We start from the raw sequence: 13,363 nt of genomic DNA, 5'->3' as shown, positions 1-13,363 counted from the left end.
AACAACAACAAGAGCTGGACCAGTTGACGTAGGAAGGACATAATCAACAGAGAGGACGCCTTGGCGCAGCCAGGAATTGCCAGTAACTGGGGAGGCCAGGGAGCTGCGAGCCGGAGGTGGCCAAAAAACAGCCGCAAGCCCGTGGAGGCCGCTGCGTCGGTCATCACCTGGGGCGAAAGGGAAGACACGGAGGGAATGAACAGGGAGACGCCATTCCCAGACGATAGGAATTCCTCCCGCATAGCAAGGACTGCTATTGCCGCGGGACAGTAAAACCAATAGGCGTGACACAAGGCGCGACCCTGAGGGATGATGCGCATAGCGAACTCAACATGCCGTGTAGGGACTGTAGGTGTCTTTTGGACGACTAGACTGGAGAATATGCGAGGATATAATATGCCCCTAAAGATGGCAGTTGTGATGGCGAGCGTTTGCCGTTGGCTATGGGCTGATGCCTCTGGATGCCCCGAGGTGGGGATCTTGCTGTATGGGCCGTAACGACAGATGGCTCTCCGTGCACTGTCAGGATAAGAAATGCTGAACGCTGGCTAGAAATAGCCTGGGCGTGCTACAGGAAGAAGCCAGTTGCGTGCGACAACATGATCCTGGTGCGGGACGGAAGCTGAACTCAACTGTCCTAAGGAAGAGACGGATAGACAGACAACAGTGAGTGGTTTGTAAGAAAGCCACGGGAGACGAGAGGCCAATTAAGTGCTGCTGAAAATGACGTGTAGCCAGTTTGTGTGCCACTGAGAACGTGCTTGCCAACGAATGATTGCAAGAAGTTATGCTAAGTCACGAGCCTTGGCGTGACTAAAAGTTGTGTTTAAACATGTGCTTGCGACAATTGCCCGGGAGTTTGTCACTGGAGATGTATACGTAGTGACTGTGAGCCATTCGTGTTACCGCATGTGCACTGCGAAGACTACAGGAGTTGTGCTTGAAAGCATGTTTGGATGCGTGCTTGCGATGATTGCAAGATGTTACCCAGGATGCGTGCTTGCCATGACTGCAAGATGTTATGCTAGGATGCGTGCCTGCAACTAATGCAAGGAGTTGTGCCAGGACTCGTGCCTGCAACGACTGCAAGGAATTATGGTAGGCTTCATGGGTAGCCAGGCCGGAAAAGACAGAAGTCCATCCGGTCCAACCAAATCAAAATAAATAAGGTATCACACAACCCGACACACCCAATTCTACGCCCGCAGCTGATCCAGAGGAAGGCAAAAAACGCCCAACAGAGCATAGGCCAATTTGCTACAGCCGGGGGAAAAAATTCCTTCCTGACCCCTCGAGAGGCAATCGGATTTTCCCTGGATCAACTATACCTATAAATATAAGTACCCCGTAATACAACGTACATTTAGGAAGGTATCCAGGTCTTCCCTAAAGCAATCTATTGAGCAAGCCAGAAGTGCCTGCCAGCAATGATTGCAACAAGTTGTGCCTGGACACCTGCTTGCAACGATTGCAAGAGGTCTATGCTCAAATGCGTGCTTGCCATGATTGCAAGAGAACTATGCTCGAATGCGTGCTTGTGATGAGTGCAAGAGGTCTATGCTCGAATGCGTGCTTGCAATGATCGCCAGAGGTCTATGCTCGAATGCCTGCATGCAACGATTGCAAGAGGTCTATGCTTGAATGCATGCTTGTAATGAGTGTAGGAGGTCTATGCTCGAATGCGTGCTTGTAATGACCGCGAGAGGTCTATGCTTGAATGCGTGCTTGCAGCGATTGCAAGAGGTCTATGCCCGAATGCGTGCTTGTAATGAATGCAAAAGGTCTATGCTCGAATGCGTGCTTGCAATGATTGCAAGAGGTCTATGCTCGAATGCGTGCTAGTAATAAGTGCAAGAGGTCTATGCTCGAATGCGTGCTTGTAATGATTGCGAGAAGTCTATGTCTGGATGCGTGCTTGCAACGATTGCAAGAAGTCTACGCTTGGATGTGTGCTTGCAACGATTGCAAGAAGTCTACGCTTGTATGTGGAGAAAACAGCGAGACACGCCTAAACGAAGCTGTGTTTCCCTTTTGAAGGCAATCTACAATGAAATGAGGCCGAGGAGCAAGGCCCCCGGCAGGCATCCAACATTGAAGAATCAACTGGACCCAAGCCGGGAAGCGGTATGTGACAGTGAAATGAGAGAACCTGCCATGACAGAGATCCGGATCGCCATGCCACAACTTGCGACCGAGCACGAAACGGATTCTGGAGCATGTACTGAAATGAGGCCATTCCTGGGGCACGCCGAAACGAATTTGGTACACAGATGTGACTATTCGTACCGGAACGTGATAGGTGAAATGAAATGAAAAACCCATGACAAAGACAAGAATCAGAGGATGAGCCCTTGAACCAAATAGATGAATCCTGTCTTTGGAGCATGTACTGAAATGAGGCGTAGCAGCTGGGCACACCAGAACGAATCGGTGCGTAAGGAATGCGACAGGATTCGAATTGGAGCGTAATAAGTGACAGAAATGATATGCCATGACAGAGACAAGATTCAACGACTGGACTGATGGTTACAACAAAGAATCCGTCTCTGGAGCATGTACTGAAATGAGGCGTAGCAGCTGGGCACACCAGAACGAATCGGTGCATACAAGAATGCGACAGGATTCGAATTGGAGTGTAATAAGTGACAGAAATGATATCCCATGACAGAGGCCGGATTCAACGACTGGACTGCCGGTTACGGAAAAGAATCCGTCTCTGGAGCATGTACCGAAATGAGGTGTAGCAGCTGGGCACACCAGGACGAATCGGTGCATACAAGAATGCGACAGGATTCGAATTGGAGTGTAATAAGTGACAGAAATGATATCCCCATGACAGAGGCCGGATTCAACGACTGGACTGGCGGTTACGGAAAAGAATCCGTCTCTGGAGCATGTACCGAAATGAGGCGTAGCAGCTGGGCACACCAGGACGAATCGGTGCATAGAGGAATGCGACAGGATTCGAATTGGAGCGTAATAAGTGACAGAAATGGTATGCCATGACAAAGACAAGAATCAGGGACCGTGCGTGAACCTGCGAGTGACTCAGTCTCTGGAGCATGTACAGAAATGAGGCCGAACCCTGGGGCACTTCAAAGCGAATCGGTGCACCAGAGGTGCGACAGGATTCGCGCCGGAGCGAGGCTAGTGACAGAAATGTTTTGAAACGGTAGAAATGAGTGGGACTGAAATGACTTGAATGAGATGAAATAAGATACATAACACAACTGCATGAATGACGAGATATATCCGAACTGGAGCAGATACCAACCGATACGTGCGGACTGCTTGCTTTGTCGTAACAAGCAGTCGGCTGTGAGTCGAACGATTCGACCGATACTAAACAGAAATGCTCGGGGAGTCGAACGGTTTCGAATGTCGTACCTGCGAATGAATCGCCTGACGTGGCGTGATCAACCGAAGGTGATAACGACTACATCGAAAGTAGAAACAGTGACATGAGTACGAGAGCCACAGTAACATCCGAGCGGTTCGTGAGTTCAGGGAACGTTGAAGGGACATCGTAATACATAAACCGAAAAAGGGAGTGCCGAAGCCCTACCTGCGACAGGCGGCCCGACGTGTAGCGACAAATTCGATGGGTAAGACGACACTCCGACGGCGAAACCTACGGACACTGATGAACGGGAAGACGGTCAAGACGGAGACGAACAACGCGAACGGGCTCACTGCGTCTGGTCTAGGATAGTCGGCCCTTGATATCTGACGTATCAGGTATCGCGCACCGGAACCGACGAGGAAGACGGGCGGACGGCTGGTTATATACTCCACCGGGCTCCTCCCATAATTTCAGGCCACCATACTGGCCTTTCTATATATATATATATATATATATATATATATATATATATATATATATATATATATATATATATATATATATAAATATAATAAATAAATAAATATATATAAATATAATAAATAAATAAATATATATATATATATATATATATATATATATATATATATATATATATATATATATATAATCTAAATATTATCATATATATATATATATATATATATATATATATATATATTTGTGATAATATTATCTATTTGCTATTACATGATTGCTTATTTATTGGGGATTAGGGGATTATTGGGGATTAGGCCTATTTTCTGATATTTTTTATTTTTTTTTCAGTTTTGGAGATAAAGACTTGTGTTATAAAGAAAATAAGGTGGGACTTTGAATGAAGCATAGCTGCAAAGTAGGTATGCAAGGACATAATTGAAATTAATTAACTAGATACAAAATTTGAGGGTAGGAAATATAACATGCATAACAATAGTATCAATTGATTATCTTATATTCCTTATATGTATATACACACAGACACATATTCCAACATGATCTGCAATGGTAATCAACATATTGTTAAAAAATACATAGTTAGAAATGACATAAATAATCTTCAATTCATTGTAGATAAAGTCAGGGAGAATTTAAGAGATAAAGAATTGCTAACAACATTCATAATCAATAATTCATAATCATATTTCAACATTCATAATGAGTTTCATCGTTTTTTTTTTTTTTTTTTTTTTTTTTTTTTTTTTAGTTGCCATTTGTGTACAAAAAACGTTTGGAATGTTTTACATTGGTAGGCTGGTGATAAGATGAACTGTCCTGGGTTCAGCTCAGAAGGAGTTCGGTGAATTTCAGACACCAAACCCTTTTTTTCTTAGTAAGTAAAATGATCCTCGATAAGAATTAATCTATTTCTCCATCCTGAGAACATTTCTCACAAGTCATTAATCTTTCCCTTTCATGCACACTGGGCGTGTTTACAGCGGCTGTTTTTGTCTTCAGACATTTATTTTCTACAGACAATAAACTCCCCAGAATATTATCCTATGTGTCCATGCCCACATAGACTGGCATCAAATGTTTTTGGCTTTTAAATAAAAACTAAAACTAAAACTAGGGGGTCACTGGTCCCAAAATAGTGTCAAAAGTGTCCGATCCGTCCGCTGATCACCGCCATTACTAGTGAAAAAAATTAAAATAATAAAAAATGTCATAAATCAATAAGCTATTTTGTAGATGCAATAACTTTTTTTCTTTTTCTTTTTTTAATTTGGGATATTTATTATAGAAATAAGTAAAACATATTGTGTTTTTTTTTTTTCAAAATTGTCACCTTTCTTTGTTTAAAGCACAAAAATTAAAAACCGCAGAGATGATCAAATACCACCACAAGAAAGCTTTATTTGTGGGGGAAAAAAAATATAATTTCATTTGTGTACAGCGTCGCACGACCGCGCAATTGTCATTCAAAATGTTACAGCCCTGAAAGCTGAAAATTGGCCTGGGCAGGAAGGGGATGAAAATGCCCGGTATTGAAGGGGTTAATGCATTGAATGCAAACCATGAGGCTTTACAACCCCTTTAACCTCCCTGGCGGTATTCCCGAGTGTGGCTCGGGGTGGATTTTCAGTACCAAAAGCGGTAACCCCCGAGCCACACTCGGGATCGCAGTATCCTGGTACATGTTACTTACCTTGTCCCCAGGATCCTGCGATGTCCCCTCGCTGTGTGCGGCGGCTGTGTCTCCGCGCCATTCAGCCAGGCTCCGTTCCCTGCCAGCGCTGCGACGCACGGGGGGGAGGAGCCCGGCGCCAAATTCAAAAAGCGAAACACACACAATACATACAGTACAATGTAATCTTACAGATTACATTACTCTATCAAATCATTTCACATCCCTTTTGTCCCTAGTGGTCTGTCCAATGCTCTGCATGCAGTTTTATATTATAAATACTCTTCTTTCTGCCTGGAAACTGGAGATTGTCCATAGCAACCAAAACCGTCCTTTTACATCAAAAGTGGTTTTAGACCAGCTAGAAAACAGCGATAATAAATTAGAATCACTCGCAGAATTGAGTGATAGTGATTGGTGGGGAGATCCGTCATCAAACACTGAAAGTAATGACAGCGACAATCCTGCAACTCAGCAAATCTCCGTGTTTTTGATTTGATTACATTATTGAATAATTGTTATTATTATATTATTATTGTTATCATTATTTGTTATAATTATTTATAGTTATTTATTATATTATCACTTATGATTTCGTGTTTCAAACTTTATTATACTCGGCATATGTACTAGACTCTTGTTTGGACAGATTTAAGTGAGTTATTCCTAAGAATTACAGGCCTACAATATAAAAGACCAAATTTCCATGCAAAAGAATTGTACCGCTTTGAGCATCAAAAATCTGAAATAATCATACCGCCAGGGGGGTAAAACACTTCAGCCCTGGAAGATTTGGCTGCTCAATGACCAGGCCCCTTTCTGCGATTCGGCACTGTGTCACTTTAACTGATAATTACGCGGTCGTGCGACTTTACACCCAAACAAAATTGACGTCCTTTTTTTCCCCACAAATAGAACTTTCTTTTGGTGGTATTTGATCACCTCTGCGGTTTTTATTTTGTGTGCTATAAACAAAAAAAGAGCAACAATTTTGAAAAGAAACACAATGTCTTTTACTTTTGCTATAATAAATATCTCAAATGAAGGCCGATACGTATTCTTCTACATATTCTTGGTAAAAAAAAAAAAAAATCACAATAAGCTTACATTGATTGGTTTGCGCAAAAGTTATAGTGTCTACAAAATAGGGGATAGATTTAGGGCAGTTTTATTTTTATTTTTTTTACTAGTAATGACGGTGATCTGTGATTTAATTGGGACTGCAACATTATAGCGGATAGATTGAACACTTTTGACACATTTTTTGAATCCTTTACTGTGTAAATGTCACTGGCAGGGAAGGGTTTAACACTAGGGGGTGATCAAGGGGTTAAATGTGTGTCCCTATGTGTGTTTCTAACTGTAGGAGACAGAGATCGGTGTTCATACTTAGTATAAACATGATCTGTCTCCTCTCCCCTCAGAGATCTGGGATCTGTGAGTTTACACACACAGATCGGTTCTCGCTCTGTCATAAGCGATCGTGGGAGCCTGGCGGTCATCGTGCCCGCCGGGCACTCGCATCAGCTCCGCGCACATGCTGCGGGTGCACACCTAGTGGCTAAAAGGTGAAGCGATGTATGGTAACATTGTTTTTGCCCAGCTGTGCCATTCTGCTGCAGTAAAACTGTGGCAGCTGGTCGGCAAGTGGTTAATCCCCACTGGGGTTTTTATTTTCTGCGCTATTAACAACAATAGACCAAAAATGTTGAAAAAAAAACACATTTTTCTGTTATAAAATTTTGCAAATAAGTAATTTCTCTTCATAAATTGTGACTAGGGATGAGCTTCGAGTTCGAGTCAAACTCATGTTCGACTCGAACATTGCCTGTTCGCCTGTTCGGTGAATAGTGAACAATTTGGGGTGTTCGCAGCAAATTCGAAAAGCCGGAACACCCTATACAAGTCTATGGGAGAAATCTAAAGTGCTAATTTTAAAAGCTAATATGCAGGTTAATGTCCTAAAAAATGTTTGGGGACCCGGGTCCTGCCCCAGGGGACATGGATCAATGCAAAAAAAGTTTTAAAAACGGCCGTTTTTTTCAGGAGCAGTGATTTTAATAATGATTAAAGGGAAACAATAAAAGTGTAATATTTAAATTTCGAACTTGGGAGTGTCTATAGTATGCCTGTGAAGGGGCGCATGTTTCCCGTGATTAGAACTGTCCCTGCACAAAGTGTCATTTCTGCAGGAAAAAAGTCATTTAAAATCACTTGCGGCTATAATGAATTGTCGGCTCCATAATACAGAGAACAGTCATTGAAAGTCATTGATTAAAAAGAAAAAAAGCGTGGGGTTCCCCCAAATTCAATTACCAGGCCCTTCAGGTCTGGTATGGATATTAAGGGGAACCCCACATCATTTTTTTTTAAATGCGTGGGGTTCCCCCTAAATATCCATACCAGACCCTTCAGGGCCACCAGGCCACATGCCCTCAACATTGGGAGGATGCTTTGGGGGTCTGTGACCCCTCAAAGCACCTTGTCCCCATGTTGATGAGGACAAGGGCCTCATCCCCACAACCCTGGCCGGTGGTTGTGGGGGTCTGCGGGCGGGGGACTTATCAGAATCTGGAAGCCCCCTTTAACAAGGGTACCCCCAGATCCTGGCCCCCCGTTTGAAATGGTAAGGGGGTACAAAAGTACCCCTACCATTTCACAAAGAAAGTGTAAAAGAATGTTAAAAAAATGCACACACACCATTGAAAAAGTTCTTTATTAAAAATTATTTTTTTTAAAAAAAGATTCCAGCGGTGGTAATCCACTCTTGCTATCCAGCGACGGATGATCATCTCTCCAGGGTCCAGCGATGGCTCATCTGATCCAGCGACGAGTGATCTCTCCTTCCAGCGGCGCAGTCCATGCATTCTCTGTCTCCACTGGCGAAGACACTGCGGGGATCCTGGCAGCCTGACATTTCTTATGAGGAGGGCGGGGCCAACCGTCACCTGACCCTGCCCCCTCTGATGCAAGTGGGGAAGCCTGTCTTCCCCAATGACGTGTGGGTGGCCCCGCCCCCTCTGATATAATGCAGGTTTCCTTTACATCAGAGGGGGACGGGGTCAGGTGACGGGTGGCCCCGCCCTCCTCATAAAAGAAATGTCAGGCTGCTGGGATCCCCGCAGTGTCTCCACCAGTGGAGACAGAGGATGGATGGATTCACTGCGCTGGAAGGATAGATCACCCATCTCTGGATCAGATCAGCCATCGCTGGACCCTGGAGAGATGATCATCCATCACTGGATTACCACCCCTGGAATCTTTTTTTAATTTTTTTAATTTTTAATAAAGGACTTTTTCAACGGTGTGTATTTCTTTTTTAACATTCTTTTACACTTTCTTTGTGAAATGGTAGGGGTACTTTTGTACCCCCTTACCATTTCAAACAGGGTGGGCTTGTTAAAGGGGGCTTCCAGATTCTGATAAGCCCCCCACCCGCAAACCCCACAACCACCAGCCAGGGTTGTGGGGATGAGGCCCTTGTCCTCATCAACATGGGGACAAGGTGCTTTGAGGGGTCACAGACCTCCAAAGCATCCTCCCAATGTTGAGGGAATGTGGCCTGGTACAGTTCAGGAGGGGGGGCGCTCTCTCTCGTCCCCCCCTCTTTTCCTGCGGCCTGCCAGGTTGCGTGCTCAGATAAAGGGTCTGGTATGGATTTTTAGGGGGAACTCCACGCCTTTTTTTGATGCAGGGTTCCCCTTAATATCCTTACCAGAACTGAAAGACCTGGTAATTGAATTTGGGGGAACCCCACATTTTTTTTTTATCAATGACTTTCAATGATTTTTCTCTGTATTAAGGGGAGCCGACAATTCATTATAGCCGCAAGTGATTTTAAAAGACTTATTTTTTCTGCAGAAATGACACTTTGTGCAGGGACAGTTCTAAGTACGGGAAACATGCGCCCCTTCACAGGCATACTATAGATACCCCCCAGGTATGAAATTTTAAGGAATATTACACTTTTATTGTTTCACTTTAATCATCATTAAAATCACTGCTCCCGCATTGCATTGATCCATGTCCCCTGGGGCAGGACCCAGGTCCCCAGACACTTTTTAGGACAGCATCTTGCATATTAGCCTTTAAAATTAGCACTTTCAATTTTGAACATTCGAGTCCCATAGACTTTAATAGGGTTCTAAAGTTCACACGAAGTTTAGGTCTGTTCGCAGGTTCTGGTGCGAACCGAACAGGGGGGTGTTCAGCTCATCCTTAATTGTGACCAACATTCATACTGCTACATCTCTTTGGTAAATATAAAACAAACAAGTGTATACTTTTTTTTGCAATCATTGATAAATTGCTCAATCCGGATGTCCTGACGGCCGATCTCATTTCTTGCGGCCCGAAAATGTCAGGACAATACAAATACCCCCCAGATGACCCTTTTTTTTGAAAGTAGACAGTTTAAGGTATTTAGTGAGAGGCGCGGCGAGTTTTTGTAGTTGTAATTTGATAACTGTAAATAATTACAATTGAATTGCAATAATTTGGAAAATGAAGTAAACAAGTTATTTCTCACACATGACATGACATATTTATTTTTTAGCAGAGGCCCTAGAGAATAAATTGGTAGGTTTGCAATGTTTTATGTCACACGGTAGGCGCGCAGCAGTTTATTTTTTTTAAATACACTTTCATGAATTTTATTGCACACAAACATAAATATAATACACATTTTTTGTGTAAAATATGGTGTTGTGCCGAGTAAATAAATACTAAGCATGTCACTCTTTAACATTGCGCACGCTTTTGGAATGGAGCCAAACTTCAGTATTTAAATATCTCTATAGGTGAAACTTTTTTTTAGTCATGTACAGGCTACCAGTGATGGTATGTGTGGTACAATCACCGCTTCCGTATGCACACGGGACCAATGCAGACGTCATTCAGTAACTTATTTCTAAATTTTATTACAGAATACAGACAAGTACTGGATGCATTTTGATTGGCTGCTATGAGCTCTTCGCTCGGCTTGTATGAAATGATTTGGTATCACACAGGTAACAATGAATAGAAAGTCACTCACCTTATTGGCCGCCATTGGAGATGAAGGTAGTAGTAAGACTTGTGAAGAGGATGAGCTCAGACATACAGAAGACGGGATGGAGATGGCTGTACCAGCAGTCAGATGATGGGAGAAGTGTGGTTGGCGACGTTTACTGGAGGGTGTGTGAGTTTTCAGAATTTCATAATTCTGGCCTCGTATCATATAATTGGACGGGTTCCCAGACATCTTTAACCACTTCCATACTGGGCCTATTCTGGCACTTCTCCCCTACATGTAAAAATCATCATTTATATGCTAGAAAATTACTCAGAACCCCCAAACATTTTATATGTTTTTCAGCAGACACTAGGGAATAAAATGGCGGTCATTGCAACGTTTTTTATCTTGCACGGTATGTGGGCAATCATTTTTCAAACGCCTTTTTTTTTGGAAAATAAATAAATAAAAAAACAGTAAAGTTAGCCCAATTTTTTTGTATAATGTGAAAGATGACGTTACGCCGAGTAAATAGAGACCTAACATGTCACGCTTTAAAATTACGCACACTCGCGGAATGGCGCCAAACTTCGATACTTAAAAATCTCCATAGGCAACGCTTTGAAATTTTTTACAGGTTACCAGTTTAGAGTTACAGAGGAGATCTAGTGCTATAATTGTTGCACACGCTCTAACGCACGTGGCGATACCTCACATGTGTGGTTTAAATGGCGTTTTTTTTTTTTACACTTTTTTTTATTTTATTTTTAATCACTTTTATTAACCATCCCTTGTAATAGGAATCTATTGTGACAGGTCCTCTTTATGGAGAGATGCGGAGTTAATAAGACCCCACATCTCTCATCCAGGCTGGAAACCATGAGATTGAGAAAAAAAGTTCACAGTTCTCATGCTGACAGCTGCAATCACAGCTTTGTTTAATTCTGGGAACCCCGGCAAGACGTCACAACATCGTACCCGGGCCGCCATCGCAGTGCATTGCTGGCTCCTGATTGGCCAAGCATGCACTGTGACCCACATGCTTGGCCAATCACAGCGCCGACAGCGAGGAGAGCCATAATTGGCTGCAGGCAGGATGCCTGTGGCCAATTATAGCTCAAGGGGTTTAGTACACGCCCCACACTATATAAGGCCGCCTGCGTGGCGACCTTGTGTAGTGTGTTGCGGCGTTCAGAGAGAGAAGGATAGGCAGGGACAGTGTCTACATTTCTTTTGAACCTAGCGCAGTTACGGTCCGTGTATTGTGCCCCCTGCACAGTATACACCTGAACCTACCCCCAATTGCTGGTGTTGTTCTGGTCCTATACCACAGGCAGCTGCAGCATTTACAGTCAGTGTATTGTGCCCCCTGCACAGTGTTTGCCTGAAGCTACCCCAATTGCTTGTGTTGTTCTAGTCCTATACCACAGGCAGGCAGCTGCAGCAGTTACAGTCAGTGTACTGTGTCATCTGCTCAGTGTTCACCTAAAGCTACCCCAATTGCTGGTCTTCTCATCTCACTGCAGGCCATTAGTATGCCTGGAAGGCCAACAAGAAGAGTCAGACAGTCACGAGCCAATAAAAGAGGGCAAGCAGGTTCTGTGTCTAGAGGCATCAGTGCTGGTCATGGACGCGGTGCATCGTCATCAGCACGTGGCCATGGGACACGATTGTCCTTATTTTTGACAGCTGGACGTGTTGAGCCGCAACATGCCGAAGACTTGGTAGAGTGGATGACCAAGCCCTCCTCATCCTCCTCATCCTCTCTCACCCAGGCTCAGGGTACTGGCAAAGCAGCTGCCAATACGGCCTCTTCCCTCGTCTCAATGGCATCAGTCACTCCTTTCCTAGACCCACCATGTCCTCTTGAGGAGTCCCCCGAACTGTTTGACCACAGTGTTGGGTAAATGCTCCAGGAGGATGCCCAGCGTTTTGAAGGCTCTGATGATGATACCCAGCTAGAGGAAGGCAGTAGCATGAGCCCAGAGAGAGGGGATGCCCAAGAAGGACAGCAATCTGGCAGTCATGTTCCACCAGCTGCAGCATACTGCCAGGTTTGCTCCAGTGATGAGGAGGGAGGGGGTGATGAGATCACTGACTCCACGTGGGTGCCTGATAGGAGAGAGGAGGAGGCACATCTCCAATGAGGCAGGATGCCCTCCAGGGTCCAGCTTAAGGGCAACACATCCACTGCATCACACCACAGAGCTCCGACCTGTGCAGGGCGCTGCCTTTTTTGAGATGAGTGCATCAGATCGCACCACTGCTATTTGCAACATATGTCTCAAGCGTATCTCGCCTGGCCAAAACTTCAGCCGCTTGGGCACCACATCCTTGACCAGACATATGTTGACCTGCCATGCAGTTCGTTAGCAAGCGTACCTTAAAGATGGTCCAGCAAGCATGGACAGGGACGTTACCTATCTTTCATGGCGCATTGGGTCACTCTTCTGGCAGCTGGGAAGGATGCAGGACAATGTACAGTAGTGTTGGAGGTTGTTCCGCCATCATGCCTACAAAATGCTACTACTGGTTGTGACATACCTCTCTCCTCCACCCCCTCCTCTTCTCCTTCCTCCATGGCCTCTTCCTGTGCTTTGTCCTCGGGACTAGCGGTGCTCCATAGGCATTCAACGGGCTACGCTAGTACGCAGGCAAAAAAGATGCCATGCCATGCTTGCGCTGATGTGCTTGGGGGACAGGAGCCACACTGGGGCAGATATTCTGTCAGCTCTGCAGGGGCAGGCAAATCTGTGTTCATTTCTGCTGGTCATATAATGCCAGTGCTTGGCTGGCTGAGCTCCAAAAGGAGTTGAACCGCCTTATCTGTGACATGCCCACCATGTGGAACTCAACGTTG

General features: G+C 44.4%; 1 protein-coding gene across 1 annotated transcript in view; it reads right to left on the bottom strand.

The window, feature by feature from the left end:
• Positions 1–10,575, bottom strand: part of LOC143957706 (hydroperoxide isomerase ALOXE3-like) — a 261,902-nt gene extending 251,327 nt beyond the window's left edge. Inside the window, exon 1 of the mRNA XM_077467399.1 lies at positions 10,546–10,575. Within this exon, the coding sequence (XP_077323525.1) occupies positions 10,546–10,560 (15 nt within the window). The 5' untranslated portion in view covers positions 10,561–10,575. The remainder of the gene's footprint in view (positions 1–10,545) is intronic.
• Positions 10,576–13,363: the final 2,788 nt, after the last annotated feature.

This window comes from Lithobates pipiens, unplaced genomic scaffold (assembly GCF_037356315.1).
Source record: "Lithobates pipiens isolate NorthernLeopardFrog02 unplaced genomic scaffold, aLitPip1_a1.2 Scaffold_55, whole genome shotgun sequence".
Classification (NCBI taxonomy): Eukaryota; Metazoa; Chordata; class Amphibia; order Anura; family Ranidae; genus Lithobates; species Lithobates pipiens.
This window is presented reverse-complemented; position numbering and strand designations above follow the sequence as displayed.